At 35.9% G+C, this 23146-nt stretch overlaps 1 protein-coding gene across 1 annotated transcript in view; it reads right to left on the reverse strand.

The window, feature by feature from the left end:
• The window catches only part of DCC (DCC netrin 1 receptor), a 707243-nt gene that overhangs the window by 67766 nt on the left and 616331 nt on the right, over positions 1 to 23146 (reverse strand). Inside the window, exons 21-22 of the mRNA XM_046672042.1 lie at positions 21550 to 21582; positions 5350 to 5415 (exon numbers count right to left, since the gene is read on the reverse strand). Coding sequence (XP_046527998.1) covers positions 5350 to 5415; positions 21550 to 21582 — 99 coding nt within the window. The remainder of the gene's footprint in view (positions 1 to 5349; positions 5416 to 21549; positions 21583 to 23146) is intronic.

Raw genomic sequence — 23146 nt, forward strand, 5'->3', positions numbered from 1 at the left:
TAAAGTAGAGGAAGATGGGCACGGATGTTAGCTCAAGGCCAGTCTTCCTCAGCAAAAACAGGACAATTGGCAGCAGATGTTAGCTCAGGGCTAACCTTCCTCAAAAAAAAAAAAAAAAAAAATAGAGTGTTCCAAATTAGGAAAAATTTTAGACCTCACAAATGTAGATGAGTGTAGTTAAGAGTTCTGGGAGACAGCCTGACTCTAGAAGGGGCAAGATGACATTTCTCACCTTTCAGGTTCCAGGTAGAAAGCTGCGTGGTGTAATTCAAAGACTTGCAAATCTCCAGCATAACACTTTCTATGTTCAGATGAACATTTGAGATCCAAAGAGTTTATCTGACTTGATTCACACAGTACTAATTCCTGGCAAAGTCACTTCTAGAACCTGGGGTTTAGGATTAGTCTGGGCTTCTTGAAATCATTCGGGATAGATCATGGTTGGACAGTAGGTGGGCAGAGACTCTTGTAAACTAGAACTTGGGACTCTGGACCCCTCCAATTATTTTTCCAGGGGAAACAATTTTCAAGTTTTATTTCTGGACCTTTCCTTTGGCATTAAGGTATCTGTTGAGTATCTCATAGTAGTTTACCAACCTCAGAATGATCATTTCATGCAAAGAGCTTTTACATACACTTTATTTAGATTGGTTAGAATGTTATTGAGTTCTGAAAACAAGAAAACAAAGTTTTCAAAACTAGAGGGCAAATCATGGTCTTTTCTCCTAAATACAGAGTGCAAGCCATGTTTTACAGATCATCTAATATGATTCTCAACATTCAAAGGATTAATTAATAATATTGATTTTTTATAGGGTTTCACCAGAATATCAACACTTGTCAAGCTTAATTTAATTTTCAAAGGTCAAGGTAAATAAAACAACATCTTTGTAGGGTTTGTAGATCTCTTAACCAAAATTACTAATTTTGCAAATTACAGGACAACAAATTATATACCAAATATATACTATATACCAAATTATAGGAGAGCAAATTATATACTAACAAAAATAAATTGATGAATTAACTTTCCAAATGAGAAAAGGCAGGATTGAATTGAAGCAACTTTTACTGTTGCTGTCATCCATACAAATATAAGCTACAAAATCACATTTTCAGAAGTGGAGTACTTTCCTGCTTAAGAACGTGGACCATAATCCAAAATCAAATGCATCATAAAAGTAAAATACTACCACATCACCACATATTACCTTTGATTCTACCTGCCATCAGAAAATAATTTAGGAAGCCTCTTCAGTTTCCTCAGTTTAATTAAGGGCCTCCAACTACAAGTGTAAACATGAACTACAGCTTTGTTTTTCTTTATTTGAATTCCAAGGCTGCCTTTTTAAAAGAGTGACATGCTATAACAGGCAGTAAAGGATTAGTGCAGTCTAAGTTTATTTGCAACTGGCTTGAATATCCTGACAATAAGCCATTACTTTATTACAATGCTTTGAAGGATGAATCCAGCAAGTGTAGGGAGAGATAGGACACCTCTATAATTCCGTCACTTTAAGAGGAGATGTATGAAGTTTTCATTGTGTGTGAGGTTCCAAAACTCAGATTTTAAGGGGGCCAGCCCAGTGGTATAGTGGTTAAGTTTGCATGCTCTGCTCTGGCAGCCTGGGGTTTGTGGGATTGGATCCTGGGCATGGACCTACATACTGCTCTTCAAGCCATGCTGTGGCGGCATCCCACATGCAAAAAAAAATAAAGGAGGATTGACACAGATGTTAGTTCAGGGACAAATTTCCTCACCGAAAAAATACCCCCAAAAACCCAGATTTTAAAATGTTCTTGTTGATGCAGCCTACTTTGTAGAAGTGGGATGGGGTTGGAGTTTTATTAGTCAGGATTTCATTTGTGCATCTTATTGGGAAATATACCCCTTTCTTAAGGCATAAGACATAAGCAGAATTTTAATTACAAAGCTAGGATTCTCAGATGCCTTTGCTGGATTCCTTTTAATAGCCGAAGCTAAAGTCAAATTACACATTTACCGTCATTTATTTGCTAGCAAAATAAAATAGGAAACAGATTCATTTTTCCCTCCACCATCCATGTCTCTGAGGTTATCAATTCACCTTAATTAGTCGAGTAGCCTGTAATAATTTGTTATCCCACTAGGGATTCTAGAAATGTTTCAGGTGTTTTGTTCATCTCATTCACTTAACATGAAATACCTAAAACCCAGAAAATTAAGTAACACAGAAAATTGAGGAGGGGTAATGTCAATAATCTATCTAAACTAGTTCAAAGCCACTGGATGCCATTCATCTATTTTATCTTCATGACTTTCTCCTGTGAGATAATGTATATCAGACCAAATTTAATTACAATTACATTTCTCCCTTGGAATCTTAAATTAAATGGTAAAAAAAAATAATACAATGACATGTATTTCTCTCAATTACTATCATTCTCTTCATCTGAAGTCTGACTCCCATGAAAAGAAAAAGTCCTGTTGATTTCTCTGTTAATGTGAAATTTGGGCTGTGGTTTCTTTTCAATCAGAGAATTTATTTTATTTTGAAGGTCAAGTTCAAATAGTCAATAACAAACCTTTAAACATGATCCAGAATTAGGATTGCCAGATTTAGTATTTAAAAATACAGGAGATGCAGTTGTTTGAATTATTTCTTGTTGCCTATGCAGAAGTACATTGAGATGGAAATCCCTTGCAATATTTTTCTTTATTTCATATTCATAGGCAGTTAGAAATGATACAAATTTTACTGGACACTGTTGTATTTTTAGTTGCTAAATCTGGCAATTCTATCCAAGATTAGAGTTCTTTAGGACGTGCAGTTTAAGCGAGTACATCGTTCTGTGTCTGTGGCCTACATTTGCTCCATCTTTCATACACACAACCACTGCTCAGTAGTAGGTGGGAACTTCAAGGGGCTAACTGTTTTTTCTCAATTATCCATACCAATTCCCTCTTTAATTTCCTAGCACTCTGTCTCCTCAAAAAGTACTATCCTATGCCAGTACAAATAGTAGTGCCCTTAACTGGGGGTGAATTCCAATTTGAAACTCTCTGTAGAGATAGCATCTCAAGATCAGCTCTGCAGATGATTATAAAGGGGACAATATTAATTTCCAGCAGGGACTCCAAACCTACAAGCTCTCCATTTTGGGGTATAAAACCATACAATTATGTTCCCCCACACAATTTCAACAGCTACCTTCTTTACCCTCCCTCACATCCCTGGGATTTTTCTCATTCTCTTTAAACTTTCTGGCATGTATCTCTCTGCCTTGTCCACCAGGGTAATTCTCCCTGTTCGTTTATTGCTCCCCCAGTGATCTATTTTTCAATCTGTGTCCATAGCTCTCAGCAAGTGGCCTGCACGCAGCTAGGGCTTAGTAGCATTTCTTAACTGACTGCTTGAAGTGTGTTTGGCATATTGCCGAGACGTAATATAAAATTTGCAGGAAGAGAATGCATTAATAAAACTTGCAAAATTTGGAGAAGGGAACTATCATTATCTAAACCCATTTTATGGAGGTTTGATAAAATGGTTTAAACACTTTTGGTTTCTTTTCAGTCCCAACACATTCCTCCTCTCATCTTCCTGCTGTGAGGTCCCCAAAGTGTCTCTTGTGTATCTCAGAGTCCAGAAACTATCTGAGCCAAGCACTAGCTATAACGGATCTCTAAAACTCACATATCTACAAGAGATAATCATGTTACTTAATGAGGGAAAAGGGTCTGTGAATGAAGCAACAGGAAGTGATGAAGATTTTAGCAATCTGGAGAGAGCATCTTGGATATAATCTTAGAGAACCTTGACTAGAATATATTTAGGAAGCCTAAATGTAAGAAATTGAACTTCTCTGGTTAAATAAAATGCATTAATTGCAGAGAAGGGTATGCCTGGCAACTAGAAAATAAGGGTCAATAGGTAAAAAAAAAATATTCCTGAATCCACTACTGGCCAGAGGAGAGGGAACACTGAGCCTTTAACCAGAGCATCTGGTCTACCCCACGAATGCACATATCCTCTTGGAGAAAATAGATGCATTAGATTATCATAGCCTATGATGGGAAGTAATCACTTAACTCACCCACTTATTCTAATTTCTCACCTAGCAAGCAACTTTTAGATTGCAATTTTGGTGTCCCATATAGATTTTTAACAGAAGGCCATCCAAATGGATATTTATTCAGTAATCAAATTTTTCAAGAAAATTTGCTAAAGTGGCTAAATACATCACATTATTTTCATAAAATAAAATACTATACAGCAGCAAAGATAAATGAAGGAGAACTATTTGTAAACACATGGACACAAAGTTAAAGAAGAATGCATGTTGCAGTAGGATACATAGAGTATGATGCCATTTCTATAAAGTTATAAATATGTATAATAATATTATAACATTTAGGGATACATATACTTATACAGTAAATACCATATTTGGGAGAGTAGTTACATTAGTGAGGAATGGAGGGAATGGTGTAGTAGCCTGTGATAAAGAAGAGACATACAAGATAGTTCAAGTGTATGTTATATATTTTATATCTTAACCTTGGTGATGGGTACACAAGTGTTCATGTTTGCATTTTGAATATACGAAATATGTTTTTAGTAAACCAGAACAAACCAAAAAACAGCAACCACAATACTTTTTAAAAAACCTATAAAAGGAACTTATCATATATACATGAGTCTCTTAGGAGTTTGGCTGATATTAATCCATTCTCCCAAAGTTTGTTTCAGCAAAACTGAGGACAAGATTCTAGAAGACAGCTCCAACAACAACCTGCTTGTTCCATGCAGTTCTAGCTATTACTTCCATCTGGTCATCCCCAAAGCCAACAGATGTACGTGAATGTTCCATTAGAATGAGCAGAAACAAAAGTTTAATCTTGACAACGTGAAGGAAAATTAGCAATAAGGTGCTAGAGGATTTTGAAGAGTAAACATACTCTCCTGGTAAAAACTCCCAGTAATTTCAATTTACGAAACTGAGTAGGTTTCAGTTCAATCTACCTTAGATATCATCTCTCTCTACTAAAATTAAATTTTTTGAAATATTTTAAATGCATATAACTTTAAAATCTACGTATTTTACAGCTCTGTATCATTTACGAAATTCTCTGTCCTTGAGCTTTTCTAACTGATTCTGTTTTGTGCACTTGTCAACTCTCATCAGCATCGTCTCCTGGTGGAATATGCCACAGGTTTGTTAATAACTTCACGTTTCTGTTATCCCCACTAAAACCCGAAGTCGAGAGTTCTTGGCACTTGCAGTCAATAGAAAATTTGCCTGAAACACTCTGGAATTAATCATTTAATTAATATAACTAACCCAGTAGAATATAATTTATATACTTACCATTGAGAGTGCTTCTATCAATCAAATTAGTATCAACTGGCCAATAACCGCCATCTCCATGACGACCTGTTTATTGGGAAAGCATAACAGAATGTTAGTGGATATACGACATGAAAGCGCAAACAAAGCAAAAAAGACAAAAATAAATATTTTAAAGTACACACTTGAATAAGATTATTTTGGCTACCTAAAATAAAGCCTGAGAATGTTAATATCATTATACCTTGTGAGAAAATGTTATCTCTTACGTGTGTGAGAAAAATCTGTCATGAAAATAAACTCTTCTAAACAAGCTAAATTCTATTTCTCTCTATTTTTTTCGCTACAAAAATCTGGGCCCCCTCTTCTTCTTTTTCTTCCAGTATATTTGTTAAAGTGTCACCAAAAGGTTCAGCAGTGGTATTAGTCTAAATGTTTTCCTAAACATCTCAAAAGAGACGGGGGGGCTGTTCATGGCTCCCAGAGAGGCAGATTCCCCTCCTTTAGGCTGCAAGAGGTCCCGCCTACACAATTGCCCATGTGATATGACTTTGCGGCAAATTATCATTATTATACTACAAGGGGACAGCACATGTCGTCTTATAACTGGGCTTTGAGTGGTCTTTGTGTTATGTGCCAAAAGGTGCCCAGGAATGAGATATTAAAAATGGAGTAAAGAGTAGGTGCTATGTCTCAGCCTACAGGGTCTGAATACTTCTTACAAACACACCAGGAAAGGAAGAGGTCTTCCTGAGTGTCACAGCAGTGGAAATACTGCCGGCCATTAAGTGTTGGACAGTTGTAAAAGTAGTATTGAAGAGAATTGAACCAGAAATAATTATACTATCATCCAAATTTAATTAATGGTGCTTCACCACAGGTAATCCTTTTTCTATTGCTACATTTGTAGAACTGTAATTCTTTGATTAGATTTTGCATTCTGGAATATCTATTAGGTAAATCATTCATAGAAAAACATTTGGGAGTTGAATCTATATGCAAACACATACAAGAATACAGCTAATTCTCCATTTTGTTCACATCAGAGGGTTATTTCTGAAAGCAGTTATAATCAGTGGATAACGCAGAGGAAGCCAACCGGGCCAGTCAGCTACAATAGCATATGTTGTTTTCTTACATGTATAGATTCTAGTTTTCTTCTTCTTTAAGACTTAAGTGCTGCTCTTGTGACACTCTTTTGCATACCAAGCTTGCTTCTTACTAAAGCTTTCCTAAGATCCCATCATTTTATTCACAAAATAGTTGTGAAGGAACAACTTAAAGCTTGTTAACAGACCATCAATTCATGATTTTTAAAATTCTTTTGCTATTCAGAGCCAAAGTTAGAATGTCCAGCTTCCGACAAGCAATGCAATAAATTAATCCAATCACACCATATTCTGTTTTCAGCATGAATTGGTACATTTAAAATCTTCTGGCCAATGACTGTGGGCATATAAAGAAGTGAGAATTAGGATGGAGGCTCTTATGTGTTCATGGGATGTGTGTGGGGGGTGGGGAGTGAATGGTAAGAGGAACAACTGAAAAAAGCAGCAATTGTGAAAATTTAGGTAAGCTGACTAAAATGTGGACAAGCCTAACCCTTTCTCAAAATTCCTTGCTTGCGTGACTCTGACACATTTGGGGTTTCAAGGAGCAGAGGATAAACTTTGCCCATGGGACATCGTAAGATCAATGTTGGAAGTAATGAAGTGAGACAGAAGTTCTGTATGAATATTAAGCTGTCTTTTCTCACATCTGAAATTGCAAAGCAGTCAGCCAAAAGAGATGCCAACAGCCCCATCACTTAGGCTAGTAAAGCAATAAATGATTCCTATTGGGAGTCATCCTGTATTGGCTGGAAATTAGTAAATAGCCTGTGGAGGATTTTCCTTTTCCTCTAGCATCCTGACAAACATCTTTTCAATAAAGTTTCTCACTCTCCCAATTAGTTTGTAGGAAGATGCAAAAACAAGCCCACAGGCACATCCATATATTACTTAGTCATAAAGCTCTATGAGTATAGCACCCCTGAGATTTAGTGAGGCTATTAATTACATTGTGAATTTCAATAGGCAGAAGAAAATCAGACGTCATACAGTTAGAGCTCTCCGTGAAATAAAGGAACTTTGGAAATGCTTTCTAAATAAGAGAGGGCAGCTTTAAAGGAAAGCATTCATCCCACACAATCTACTGTATTGATATTGGTTAACTTGTTGTTGGTTATAACTAGATTGATACCACAAAAGAAAATGAAGTAACTCTTAACAAACCCAACAGAAAGTACTTTAAAAAAACTTGATATCATCAACAAGCAAGATTGGATTTATGGTAATTTAGAGTTCTTGCACCACTTCAGTAAGGAAACATAAAGCTCATTTCTGGGATATTGATGAGTCTAGGACCTCTTCATCTAAAGACATGAAAACCAAGTTTTAATTTTGTGAGCTGTTATGTTTTTATTCTCTAAAATATGTCTTTTAAATTCCAGGAAGTCTTTCTTTACGTATAAATAAAAAATTAAAATTAAAATGATTCTCCCACTGCTTGAAGGGAAGAACAACAAAGTTGTCAAAGGAGGAGATGCTAGAGACTTAGGACACTAAGTGTTATCCTTGGCGTGTCACAGCATTTTTAAGGTCTTTTTGCTGTGCATCAAATATTGGATGTGTTTAGTCATCTTGGTTAACTTCATAAGCACTGATTTAGGGAAATAGAGGACTAATTAGATAGTTTATATCTTCGAGTCTAATTAGATATAAACTACTATCCGATCCCAGAGGTCTTAATTTTAGTAATGGAGCATAAAACTGCTAATAATTAATTCAAAATTTATTAAGTGCCTACTAAATGCAAGGCACGGTCTTAGATCCTCAGGGAAGTGGTATTATGAAAACATATACTAGATATGGAACTGGCCATGACAGAGTTGGTTCATTGTATCCAGATCCTGCATAGGCCTATTCATGGTTAATGTTAGCTAACTGTGGAAGGTTTTTAATTTACTCCAACTTTAAAGGTTTAACAATAAGTTCATCTGTTACTATAAAATCACTATTAGGTTTAATTAAAAATATTTTTTCATTTATCTAGTATTATCAAAAGAGCTACATGCAAATAAAAAATAATGTATTATTTTCAGTTTTATGTTATGTGTTCCAAAATTATATTATCATAAACCCCTGAATTTCTTTTTAGCATACTGCACTAAATCTCTAACATTTTTCAAAATTAAAAATTCCAAGTAAGTAAATGAATACATCAAATTTAAATATAACATTTGTGGAAATAACAAAATAAATCTAAAAGTATATGAGGTTTTTTTATTCAAATAAAGCTCACTGTGCTTCAAAAAATTGGAAATGGGTAGTTTTCTTTTCTTTATTATAGAATTAGTCATATCATGATTTACATGAAGACAGTGATCAAAATGTATTATATTAGTAACATATTATATTCTGCAGAATATAGAGACAAATTCTTGTATTACTCTGCACCCATATCTTCTTAATAATAGAAATGAGGATGAGGAAAATAATTAAGATGTTAAGAGTGATGAATTTATGTATCACTTTTATCTAGATAAATATTTTATTCAGATAAGTCCGTTAAAAACTCAGTTCTTTCAGAAAGTTTTGGTAATTAAAGCAAATATTTTCTACTTCTCCGTATGTTTTGAATCAGGAAATGGTGGTTTCAAAACGAAAAATAAATCAAAAGTAATGAGCCCATGGTTAACTCAAAAAGGAGAAAGTTAGTGGCTGTTTTAGAGTTATTCAACATAGTTTATAAATTTTAACATTTATTTTATTTAGGTCCCTATTAGGTAGATTCAAATCAGAAATTTCATGCTCTTTCCCTTGGTTTGCATTTTTAAAACATTGTAGGGGCCAGCCCTGTGGCTTAGTGGTTAAGTTTGTGCACTCTATTTCGACCACCCAGAGTTTGCAGGTTGTTTGGATCCTGGACATGGACCTGTGCACTGCTCATCAAGCCATGCTGTGGTGGCATCCCATGTAAATTAGAGGAAGATTGCCACAGACATTAGCTCAGCAACAATCTTCCTCAAGCAAAAAGAGGAAGATTGGCAACAGATGTTAGCTCAGGGCCAATCTTCCTCACCAAAAATAATATATTTATTTTATAATAAAATATTGTAAATTATAAAGCCATTTAAAGAATTTCCTTCTATATTTCATTTCAAGGTTAGATCTCATAAGGAGCCTTCTTTTCATTCTCTTTTGGCAAGAGACCTATGCTCCCTTGGACAAAAGTTAGTCTCCATGATTTCCCTGCCACTTCCTTTAGGAAGTGTGCTCCTTGCTATAGCTCTTGGTGCTTACCAAAGTGACATGTGTACTGTGTTCTCAATGTTCGTTGAGTGACTAACGTGAATTAGAATGCTTTCTAATGTGAATGAATTTTAAGTTACTACTATTATACAAGTTATTTTCTTGTTCTTACATACTACTTAAAATACTGCTTCGATACTTTTATTGTGGTGTTTGTGTGTGTTTGTAAAATGAAACAACATTAATGTTTACATTAAACCCCTGCTTTTAGCACATATGGGCATGATAAAAAATTTTCCCATGATAAAAAATTTTCCAGCACCTACCAAAGATTAATTCAATTGGGATTTCAGTTCTAGAGTCTGGTTTTCTGAGTGAATGTTTGTAAGTTCAGGGAGGAGTGAATGGAAAATTAATTTGCAAAGGACATGGAGAAAACTGGATGTGGTAATTCTAATCTGTTCTTTAACCTATCTTCCCCGAATGGGGATAACAGAGGGTCCTCTAGAATAGCACCCGCACAATCAATCCCAAGAGAAAAACCATGGCCCACAATCTAAACCAAACAAACTGACTGGTCAGCTAACAAACATTCGGTATACATCCTTCCAAGAATGCAGAGCACTGAGGTATCTTCTTGATCTTCGAATTGGTTCTCCGAAAATAATTCTGGTGTTGATGATGGAAATTGCATTAATTTTGTGTCTTGTATAACCACTGGATAAAGGATATCTATTAATGCCACCTGAACACAGTTTTACTGTCCAATATACAGATCACATTGAGATATATTTAAAGCAAATAATTGTTCAGGAACTGAAAAATGTGTCTAAGAGATCAATTTGTCATCAGTTGATGATACTGCTGACTTTGAACAAAGGCATCAGGATATCTAAAAACCAGGAAGCAAAATCATAAAGCATGCCTAGGATATTTCAAACATATATTAATACAGAGAACTAATGAGCTCTCCTCACCCTTTGCTAAGGTTCAATACATTGTTTTCTAGTAAACACCGAAGAAAATTCATTGATTGAAAGAAAGTAGAATCTTACTACTTCATATGTAAGCATGGCTAACATGCTGGACATATATTGAGGCTTAGTGCTTAACAGATCCTTCTTGCCTTCCTTTCTTCAAAACATATCCTTACGTTTGCCACCTGTGACAAGTCTAAGAGCAATAATTTGTGGGGAGGGGAATGCACTTGGTGACCTACTCTGAGTCAGATACAGTGCAAGAGAACCAAATATGCCATTGCCCACCTTCTCCTCGACCGTGAGAGGCAGTTTTTTTTGAGTTTCAATTTCTGCATAAAATACAAACAGAGTAGGCTATGATGAGAAGTAAATTCATTTTTTAAGAATCCTTAGAAATCAATTTAAAATCTAAGATTATAAGTTCACACACAAATGTCATGAATTGAGTGAACATATAGTTATTATGAAAATCAGGACACTTTAAAAGTGAAAGAGGGAGCTATTATCAATTTTGCCAGGACCCAGGTATTAATCAGGACACTCCTGGACAAAATGGAAATTATAGTCATCATAGACATGAACAATTTAGACAAATGAACCCCTAATTCCTGGTTCTTGATTAACATCTCAGTTTGATTTTGGGTCCTCACTTTCTGAGGCATATGAGTAGTCTTTTGCAGAGTTTGGCAACCAATAGGTAAAGAGAAGTTGCCTGAGAAATGTCCTAAGGTAGGAAAAAATTTTACAAACATTGCATACTTCTTCTTTTGCAAGTACCAGAGTAAAAGCAGCACTGTGCCAGACCAGTTGGTATCTGGATTCCTGAACATGATGATAGATGTCAGCCAATGAGGAGAAGAAAAAACGTCCATATATATAATCCATAATATATATTTATATATGGAATCCATTTATATATATATATACATATATCAGAAGCACATTGCTTACTCCTATGAATTCTTCCCCTGCTCATTCTCAGCATCTTGCAAAGGAGAATGGACAAAAATTCAAAAGGCAAATATCAGGGGTCTAGAGGACTTGGACAGATCAACAAGATCTTCTGCTCACAGAAAGAAGTTAGCCTCTTTAAAGATTTCAGGTAAGGAGAGCCCCACATTCTTATCTATATGACTCTGACTATAATTAGTCTGTGTTCCTTTATCTGGTTGCTGATGAAAACTTGTCAACTGCTCCTGATCACATATGTCATAAACTTCCACATATCAAAAGCCCAATAGGTTTATTTGTTACTATAATTATTATTCATATAAGTTTAGAATGACACTTCTGTTAACAATTAAATCATTAACAGAATAAAAAATAAACATGATTTAATAAGGTTAATGATATAGTGATTAAGAGTGGTCTCTGAATTCTTTCCTCCCACTGTACTCTCCTTGTATGCATTCTTCCCTGTAGTATATCTGCAATAATGGCCAGCATGCGGGTCTAAGAAATTACTTTTAGAAGCAACCTTGGGCACTTTCCTGGATGACTAGCTCTTGCCAAGAGCTATGTCTTCACCAGACTATAACATGGAGGATGAAGCAGAGTGTTTTGTGGATTTTAAAGGAGCAACTGTTCTCAAAGGCCACTGAATAATCCATGAAAGATTCCCCCACCTGGATGGCCCACAAACTTATCCCAAAGGCAGGTAAGATATCTTTGTGTCTGAGTGAAGTTGCCAAGCCGCACAGGGAGAAGTCACAGACGAACATGAGGCTTTTTCTTCTCCAAGTGCCTATATGTCAGAAAGTTGCAACTACAGTACAAAAGCAGTAGAATGTGAGCATCCTGCTGGCTGCACTGCTAGTATGTGTAAATAATAACACTGTTGGAGCACAGAATTTCTTTATTAATGCATCCAATTATGCTCCATCCATCTAGTCAACAAATGTATTGAGTGGACCCACTGTTGTCAGCATTAGGGATATACAATGTCTATTGCAAAGGTTCATAAATTAATGAGAAGGAAAATGTTAAATGAATAATAATAACCACACTGTAATATTCAAAAATTTAAAAAAATTATAAGTAGGTGGCACAATGGAAAAACAGGATGATTGATTATTTCTGCCTAAAAAAATGATGGAAGCCTTTTCAGGGATGACATTTGAATCGAGCATTAAAAGATGAGTGGAAATTTATCAGGTAGAAAAGAGAAAGAGTGAGGTGGGCAAGCTTAGAAAGACAGGCAGAGATTAAAAAATAAAACTCCCTATATGTTCTACAAAAAAGTCTAGAATTTACCTGGTAGGGGACAGAGATCCACTGAAGGTATTTTAAGCAGAAAAGTGACTCAATTACATATGTATTTTAGGATGATTGTTCTGGCTGAAGAATAAAGTAATCAGAAGAGAATGGTGTAATAAATAGAGTCAGAATAATATTAATTATGAATCTATGAGGCAGACATTATTAGCTCCAATTTATAGATGAGTAAACTGTGGCTCAGAAAGACTAACTAATATACTCATTTTAGGTGGCTGAATCTGCCTGACTCTGATGATGACGATTTTATCATTAGTGGGTGAATTAATAAGTAAAAGAAGGAATGGGGAGAGAGTTGTACAGAAATTAGAGCACTTCTTAGAGTTGATCCTGGTGTGTGAGTGTGAAGGTTTAGGTGTCTGGATGTGACTTGAGGTGGTAGCATCATTCTCAGTGGGACACACAGAACAAAATAGACTTTGGAGGAGAAAGGAAATAGTTCAATTTGTAATCATGCAGAGTGCTGGGACAAGTGAAGGTGACACTTCAGAAAAGGCATGGCAAAAGTGGACAAATAAAGCTAGGAAAACTCTTTGAAGATGACAGATACTGAGGTCCTATTCCTATTCTTATTCCACATCATCCATTCCTCCCTACCCCACACTCTCACAACCCAAACAAGAAATGATCAGCATCAACAGCCAAGAGTGAATGGGGTTTGCAGGGCTGTGGATCTAGGGGAGCATGCTGGTCCTCAGTGGCCAGTGTAGACAGTAGGTACCTGATGTTTTAAAAACTAGGAAAGCCTGAGAACTTCTGTGCTAGAGCAGAGAGAAATAGCAAAACCCCTGTTGCCAATTTATCTCTCTGTCATAGTGCACTACTCTGCAGAGTGGTACCTGAATGTCACCTGAACACATCCTGTGATCCTCACTTTTTGAACAGCTTCGTGGCATTTTGATTTTCCCATTCTAGGATTTCTCTAAATAAGGTCCAAGTAATCTTTCCCTCCATAACCATTTGTGTGGATTCAAGTTCTGCTCATATATTTAAAGTCCAGTCTTGGGTTTCAAGAAGTCTTTTCTACTACTACCCACAGTGATTTTCCATCTGAACCCTTATGATATAGATATGAGATGATACCACCAGATTTAGCATTTTTCATGTTGAAATGAAATGAAGAGTTTATATACTCCTCCTAACTATATTGCATGCTTCTTGAAAATGGTCCCATGGAACTGTACTTCTTTCTTATGCTTCGTCGCACCCAGTACAGTGCTAGGTACATACTTATCAGTAAGTTTACAAAAGTGAGTTCAATCCTTTCTATATTGCACGTTTGAAACTTCAAAAATTCATCAACACCCAATAGTTTTGATTTTCCTCCTTTCTGTATTCAGAATTACAAGCAGCTAGTGAAATGCAAGTGTATAAATTTTCTGCTAATAAGAAACAACAGGGAGGGTAGAGGTCAAGAAAAGGGCCAAGGAGTCCAAATCATCTACAAACATGACCACTATTTCTTGTATCACAGAGAACTTATTGTTTTTCTGTTTAGCTTTAATTTAATAGATGAATATTGAGGATACTTTTTACCTAGTGGAGAAATATTTTCATATCTTTTTCATCTCCTCCAAGATCAGTAATATATACAATATCCACATCCATGAGCACTATTACTTTTGGGTTATACAAACTAAACTTTTGATTAGATGGTAAAGTCTTTCTTTCCAGATTACTCTGTGACTGTTTCTCCAAAGATTTGTGTCATAATTCAACTCAACAAAGACTTATTGGGCAACTACAATATAATAGGTTTTGAATTAGAGGCTGCAGGTATGGGAAGGTAGGAATGACAACGTGAAGCAGACCGGTTTTCTGCCATCAAGGAGTTTACAACCTGGCCAAGAGATTAGGAATATAAACAGGAAATGATAAGAAATGCACAACATAGCAAAGAATCAGTTGGGTGTTACAGAGATACAGAAGAATAAAAGACTGGAAAGATAAGAGAAGCTTCTTGGAAAAAAGCAGAATTGGGAAGGGAGTCTTAAAAAACAAGGATTTGACTTGGGAGAGTTAGGGAGAAAGTAGGGCCAAGGCTGAGGGGACAATACCAACTGGAGCCCAAAGTTGCAAAAATGCACTTTTTCCAGAGTGATTTGCGGATTCTTGTTAATGGACTGTGGCATATGTGGGGGAATACACTAGTTGTGAGGCTAGAAAAGGGAAGTTGGGGTCAGATAGTCACATGTTTGATGTCAAAGAACTGACTTCATTCTGTGAGTAACAGTGAACTGTCTGTGTTTTGGAAAGAAAATTGAGGAGACAGAGTTTAGGATTGATAGAAGTGGGCAGAAAATAAAGCTAGGAACCTGGTATTTGGCCAATGTCTACAGCTAAGAAGGACATTCAGGAACACAGTGAGTCTTACAAGAAGAACTTATTAAAGAAACCTTTTTGAGGACTTGTTAACAAAAATATCTACCTTTCAGGTCTGAACAAGTTAAAATTATACCATAAATCACATGGATTCTTATGAGTACCAAGTATGTTTTTTCTTGCAAAGTTACATACTAAAACATAAGAACTCCTGAGAGGTGGACCTAGGCAGCTACTTGCCTGCTTGCTGGGAACATGATAAGCACCTCAACAATCTGTTAAAATCACATTATTCATTTTATGCCTCTACATTTGCGCCATAGTCATAATTTCTAGAATCGCAAAATCTTGTAGCTGAGAAAACCACAGGTGAGAATAGATTTTTCAAGGGGCTGCAGCAAGCCGTTGAATAATAAAGTGAGTTGAAACTATACACAATGATAGGGTAAAAAGAGGTTTTAATTTTCAATTAAACAGCTCCCATCAAAAGGTGCTAAAGGTTTCAATTTTTCAAACAGCAGCCTGGCTCCTGTAATCCACACCCTGAAGTATCTGGATTACATTAACTAAATTCCAAGCTTGACTAGACTGCCTTGAAAACCCTATTTCCCTGAAATTGGAAACAATTAACATTCTGTTTATTCATGAGATTAAACCCGCTGAGGTGTAAAACGGCAGGTGTAGTGTTGAGTACTCTGCCTGAATACCCTATTGAGGAAAGACAAAGACCTTTAAAGTAGGTGAACTTACAGTGAGGCCATTTAGGTTTCCCTTTCTTGATAACAAAGTAGGAGCCAATTAACTGACTGCATTCCCAGAAATGATACAGTGGTTAAGAGCAGAGATTCTGAAATTAGTTAGCCTGGTATGTATCGCGGCCTCATCACTTACATACTGTGAGCAATGGGGCAAGTTTTAACCTCTCTGAGTCTCATTTTCTACATCTGTAAGGGTGCTATGAGAATTAAACATGATAGAACACGTACAGTGCACAGAAGAATAATTGATGCCCAGTGGGAATGCTAAAAATGTGAAGGGCTACACAAGATGCTATGCTTGAGTTTTTTATTCTAGTATCAATCCTAAAGTTTGATAATCTTAAATCTTGAGAGAAACCAAAAGATAATTTGGTCTAAAGTCATCATTTTACTGGTGGGGATGCTGAGAGAAGTTCAGTCACATGCCCAAGGTTGCACAGGAGGTCACAGTGGCAGGATGGTACCAGCATTTGAGGCATCTGATTCTATTCCACTGCTCTTTGAGCACACACTGAATGCCTGCTGATGGGAAAGCCAGAGCATTATCAGCCATCACCACGAGTCAGAGGAGAGTAATCCTCCCTCCCCAGTGGGAGTGCAGTTCTCAGCAGGCTGCCTTCATCTGGTTCTATAAACGGGTCTATGAATTGATGCCTCTTTCCCAGGCCTCGTATTTTAGATCACTCCTCTGCAGGTCACAGAGCATTAGAGACACTTGAGGATGCTTGAGGCAACCGTCTTCTTCCTGATTTATTTCAGCAATGATGCAGATCATTTCACGAAGATTCCTGCCCCCTTAAGGTACTGTGTCATGCCCATAGCACCTACTCTAATGCCACAACAGGCAAGCATGGAAACACACATGAAATTGTCAACATTTGTGCTTATGCTAAGAATTACTAATTTTCACACATAGGCACTTCAAAGTGGATAACAATATTCAGGGGTTAAACAGAATATATGGATGCAAAAACAATCCTTTAAGATTAAAAGTTTGATCTCATAATCACCTTTGAGAAGTGGTCTTATTGTACAATTATGACTATCTTCCATTCCAACCCCCAAACAAGTGGCTTTCATAAATGCTTCTGTGAGAAGCTCTAAAAGATTTAAGCTAATGGTAGAAAAGCAAAAAGCCAAATTTTTCCTAAGTATAGCAAGAGTCTACAGTGGAAAGACTATGCTCTCTGGGAGTCAGAGAGAAACATTTTTGGGTTCCAGCTCTGCCCCACAACTATATTTGTGTGACCTTAAGCAAAACATTATCTTCTGCTTCCTCATCTGAAAAACTAGGAAGATAATCAGTGAAAGAGTGAAAGAATGAAAGAACAGCTTTTGTTTTTGTTATTTTTGGTTTTTTTGTGGGTTTTTTTCAGGAAGATTAGCCCTGGGTTAACATCTGCCGCCAATCCTCCTCTTTTGCTGAGGAAGACTGGCCCTGAGCTAACATCTGTGCCCATCTTCCTCTATTTTATATGTGGGATGTCTGCCACAGCATGGCTGACAAGCAGTGTGCAGGTCCGCACCCAGGATCCAAACTGGCAAACCCCAGGTTGATGAAGTGGAATATGCGAACTTAACCACTGCACCACCGGGCCGGCCCCTACATTTTTTTTTTTTTTTTGCAAATTTATTGTTTGCAAATGTGGATGTTATGACCTGAACTGTGTCCTCCTCAAAATTCATATGTCGAATCCCTAATACCCAAAGGGACTGTATCTGGAGATAGGGGTCTTTATGGACGTAATTAAGCTTACATGAAGTCATAAGGTTAGAGCCCTGGTCTTATAGAATTAGTGCCCTTATAAGAAAACACTTGAGTGAGCGAGTTTGCTCCCAGCCACGTGAAGAAACCGCAAGAAGGCAGCTGTCTGTGAGCCAGGAAGAGTGTTCTCACCAGAAACCAAATCTGGGGGACCTTCATCTATGACTTCTGACTTCCAGAACTGTGAGAAAATAAAATTCTGTAGTTTAATCCATGCAGTCATTGGTATTTTGTATTGGCAGCCCAAGCTGACCAAGACAGTGGAATTAGCACCATCCCGGTGTTTCTTGAGATAAACAACTGTCAGGATCAGAAATATGGTATTCAGTGCTGTGACTTCCCACTAATAAGATAACCCCAGAGTGAAAGCCGTTTGTCTTGTTCTTTAGAATATTCACAGAGCGGGGAAAAGGAAAGCTAATATTGGGAAATAACCATCCACAAACGTTAGATAGACTGACTTTAGAGAAATGTGCAAGTGTGTGTGTAGTTGTGTACGGATATGTGTAACATATGTGATGAATACTCTTAGTGGTTAAAAACAAGGGCTTGGGGAACATTGTTGCCTGGATTTGAATCATGGCCTTGCTACTTACTAGCTGTGTGTCTTTAGGCAAGTCACTTAAACTCTCTGAGCTTCAACATCTTTATCACTAAATTGGAGAAAATAAGAGTCCTTCTCTCACAGTATTGTTATGAGGATTAAATGAATTAATACAGGGTAAGCTCTTAGAACACTGACTGGTGCTAAGAGCTTCATATGGGTTCATTACCATTATACACCCACTCACACAGACACACACAAATTGACAGAGTTTTTACCAAAATATAGAAAAGAAAAAAAGAAAAAAATCTAAAGCAGAGCATTTCTGCACCTTTTGCACCCATTTCACAAAGCCCATACAATTTCCCTATCCTACCAGACCCTCCAAAAAACTAAACTCTGGTTAATTTCTAAAATTTCATAATTACTTTCAAACTTATTGGCCACTTGTACCTGGAAAAGTGTAGAGAAACAATTAGGATGTGGAATAAGAGATAAGGGGCTGCAAAAAAGGGGAATTATAGAGTAGGTTGAAATTAAAGGGTTAAGAAAATGCTAGATGTAATCAGTTCACAATTACATAAAGGTAAAAAGAGTTCTATGCAAATTTTCTATCATTTTCATACTACTGGTACTATTATCCAGAAGAAAATATTTTCCCCAAATCATAATTGATCCCAATATAACTGACTTTTTGTTGTCACATTTATGTTTTTCAGGGCTGGTATTAGATTTCAAGAAAAAATAATTGTGACAAGAGTCTAGGAAGACACTTCTTCAAAACAATCAAAACGTTTCCCGTTTTCTCTCATATAAGTCAAACCCAACCTCCTGTTTTTCTATTTAGGATTCATCTTTGCAAGATTAACTCTGACCCAAGGTGCCAAATTTTCTCTCAGAGGGAATTTTTTCCTCACCAGAAATTCAGCTCCCGTAACAGTGGGATCTCCTCACTGTGGGAAGGGGACAAATTGGTCTAACTGGGCACAATAAAGCATATTCAACTGATTTGCTATATGCTGAGTGGGAACATTCAAAACAGCTTTTTCCTATTATTTTCATCAATTTTAGAGGGATCTTTAATCTGGGTTATTTTTCATACACTTGGTCATCAACTCAGAAGATTGATTTTGTTTATAAAGAGCTTTTTAGTGGCCAGTAAATTTTATATGCTTTCCTGGTAAGAATTTAAAGATTTTATTTATAACCACTAAATTATATGTCATCAGTCCCTTTCAATTTTACAAGTGATTTGAGTTTGATGTAAAATTTAGAAACTATCAATTTGATCAACTGTATACCTGCCGTGATTGAATAAGGCACCAAGTAGTATAATATGTGACAGAATCTTTCTAAGTAATATTAGATGAAGAAAAAGAACAAATGCCCAAATATTTAATAGACTCAGCCACTGGCAATAATTCTTAGGAATTCCTTTTGTTCCTTATCATTGATCTTATTTCACTGTTGATGTGAAAATCTAAGTAAAATCTATGGAGAGTGTGTGATCAGAGAGACTATAGAACAATTTATTCTTTTTTCTTTCATAAAAGCACCAATTTACAAAATGAATCTTTTGGTAGGTTAAAATAATATTGAACAAAACAGTTAACTGAAAAAAATTACAGCAAAAAGCAATTACAAGGAATCCAGAGACAACTGGAAATCCATTTATTGAAAAGTGTGGGCATGTCATCAGCCAAGTGGCTAATACTGTAACATTTTATCTGTCTCAGTTACTTTTAATACATGTTTTGTGTGTTTTCTCTCTGTCTCTCTATATATTTTTCCAAATATAATTTCAAAAATTAGGAGTTATCTGCCTGTGGAAGCTCCAAATTCATTTAAGTTAAGAGGGCAATGAGGGGTTGTTTTAATTATTTGGTAACTGAAATAATAAGACCAGTCGAGCTGATTAACTATTCCAGCGTGGATTTGGCCAGCACTAATGTTTAATTTACCTAAGTAAATACATGCTCACTGACAATTACTCATCATTAATAGTTTTACAAATATTACTGTTTAGTAGATATTGATCTTATGAAAATATTTTAAGTGGAAGCCAGCCGGAACAGCTAGGCGATTAATGGAAATGTTAGCCCTGGGGGGACATTTCCGTGCACTGCATCATTTCTATTGCTCTGTGCTTGAAGCCCTAGCAATGTTCTCTTAAGCAGAGGCATGGTATAAAGGGCCAGAGACAAACCTGAACACAGGGTAATGAAATAAAATACTAGTCATGCAGGCAACTTTCTGCGCTTTGTGGGCCTGGATGTTTAATATTTTTCGAAAGTTTAAAAGTGTTCTTGTTGAAAAGAATATTTTCCCCAATCTCCAACATGGGGCCTTATGAGATGTGATGCTTGCAAGGAGGTTCTGCTGACGCTGGATGTCAAAAGCAAGAGACAAATTACACAAGCAGTACAATTTGAAACAAGAAACACTGACAACATTGACTATAACCAGTTATGAGTATTTCCAAACTCCCCCTTCTTTAAAGAATATAATATCCTCAAAAAATAAAACTCGCAAACTATTCTTTTCCTTCTCTAGCATTCCGCTAATTATTCTTAGTGTAAAATAATGGAATACTAATTTATGAGGCTACAAATCATGGTAACACAAATTCATATCTACCCATGAATTGATGGATAACTCTTATTTATCTCCCATTTCCTTTGTGTAAAACCATCCCTGTTTCTCTACCCAAATGAGCTTTTAGCAAATGAGTGGAAAGAGGAGAAAATACTCCAAATTAAATCAGCATCTGATTCATGGAATAAAACTTTCTGACTTCAAAATTAATAATAGTAATGCCTTAAAAAAGTTGACCTAACTTTGTTTTTATTTATTAAAAGAAGCTCATTGTAGAGAGAAAGCACACATAATTTATGGTTTTTCTCTCTAGAGCTACAGAACTTTAATCCATAGCTCATGAAAGGTTGCAAGAGCAGCTTGAAAATTATGCTGAGCTTAATTATACTTAATGTGAATTATTCAGAAGTGCAGACAGAGACTAAAAATTTATTTCATACAAAGAAGCTTGACATTTTAATTGGTCCTTCAGAATAGAGACAAAACAATTTCCTCTCAAGAAAATTTACATCTTCCCTATCAGAGCCACAGCCTCAGCCAAGCAGAACTTCATTAATAAGATTAATTATCATGCCAGTGTCTGCTTCATCAGGTGTATGGCCCAGGTGAAAGGAGGAATACAAAATAATGACTGACATTTCTAAGAGGATTGACTCAAGGAGGGAAAAAATGACAGATTGAGCCACCATACCTTGGTCATTAGCCATTTTGTCAGGGTGTTCCACTGTGGGGAAAAAAGAAACAACATTATTAGACTTTCACAGTTCCCATCAAGAAAGCAGACATTTCAAATCAGCAGTTTTGTTAGCAAGTTCTCATATCAAGGCCAATGCCCTATTGAAACAAAATTGATAAGCAATCAGGGTTAACATGATTATTTCTATTAAATAGAGGAAAAAAGTGGAAAATAATGGTTTTGCTGTACAAATGTGTTCTAAAAAATGCTATTTGTCACATTCCTCTAAACATAAACTCAGAATGATCATCATGCAAGTCTAATTAAAAACACAATTAACAGTAAAAAATGCATGTGATTACCAAGTAATTATCACCCATATATTTTAAATAAGTTAAGGAAGCTATGTTCTTGTATTCATTTCTTTTCAACAAAAAAACTTAACCAATTCTCACATGGATAGGGTAAAATAATAAAATATCATAAATATGGTTTAGTATAAATGGTTTCATAAATTTTTAGACATTGTGAAGAAAAGTCTTGAGCTGTTCATGATTTCAGATGAGTGATGAATAGTGTTCTTGAAAATAATATTTAAATGTTAAAGCATCTCTAATTTGGGGGAGGCTTCTTTTCTCTTAACCACATATAACTAGAGAGGAGGTAAATCTCTAGTACCTCTGCTTTTCTAGAAATTGTGATATGACATTTTGACCAGTGTCGATCTTTGTAAGTCTTCATCAATTAGAATTATTTCACATATATTTGAATTTCTTTGAGCTTTGAGACCTTTGGGCATATTTAACTCAAGTGTAGTCAAATTTGACGTGTAGGCTACTACACTTGCTAGTTTCTTCTTGTTTATGTCTCAGTTAGGCTCACACAGAGAAAAATGTAATAGCATTCCCATGGAAAGCAACCTATAACCTAGTCACTTCTCTCATTATGCGAAGTAGTCTCATTAGCACATCCATCAACACTGTTTGAAAAATAACTTAAAGCAGTTGCCTTACAGGTGGTGGTCCTTCCTTTTCTCAATGAAGGCACATGAATCATTGTCCAAAAGACTGCATAGATTTGAAATACTTAAACAATGATGTAGTTAACAAAGCCTCCTTCAGATGAACAAGATGCATCAATGTCACAACATAGAAGGACAAATTTCTAAACCAGAAATAATTTACAATTTCTTCATTTTAAAATAATATGTAGACATATTCTGTGGAAAGGATATACTAAGAAAGACATCTTAATAAGTAGTAGACTTTTAATTTTGAATCACTTTTTGGAAAATGGTGTACACAAGAGTGCTTATTATATTAAGATTTTTATAATCTTTAAATAAATTTTATAAATGTCTTTGTATCTCCTCAAGATTTAACAAATATTTTTCAATTCACCAGGCCATCTAATCCAATCTTTTCTAATCTAATCATTGCAATTTAATTTTTATCTTGATTTTCTCTCTCATTTCCCATTGAAGAATAATGACGTCTCAAAATACATTTTATTATAATATTAGGGGGTTGTTGATGAAAGGTGCTTTTAATAGGCAACTGCATTCTCTGTAGTTTATAGACAAAGATAGGATTCTAATGTAGCTTTTTAGGAA

This window comes from Equus quagga, chromosome 9 (assembly GCF_021613505.1).
Source record: "Equus quagga isolate Etosha38 chromosome 9, UCLA_HA_Equagga_1.0, whole genome shotgun sequence".
Classification (NCBI taxonomy): domain Eukaryota; kingdom Metazoa; phylum Chordata; class Mammalia; order Perissodactyla; family Equidae; genus Equus; species Equus quagga.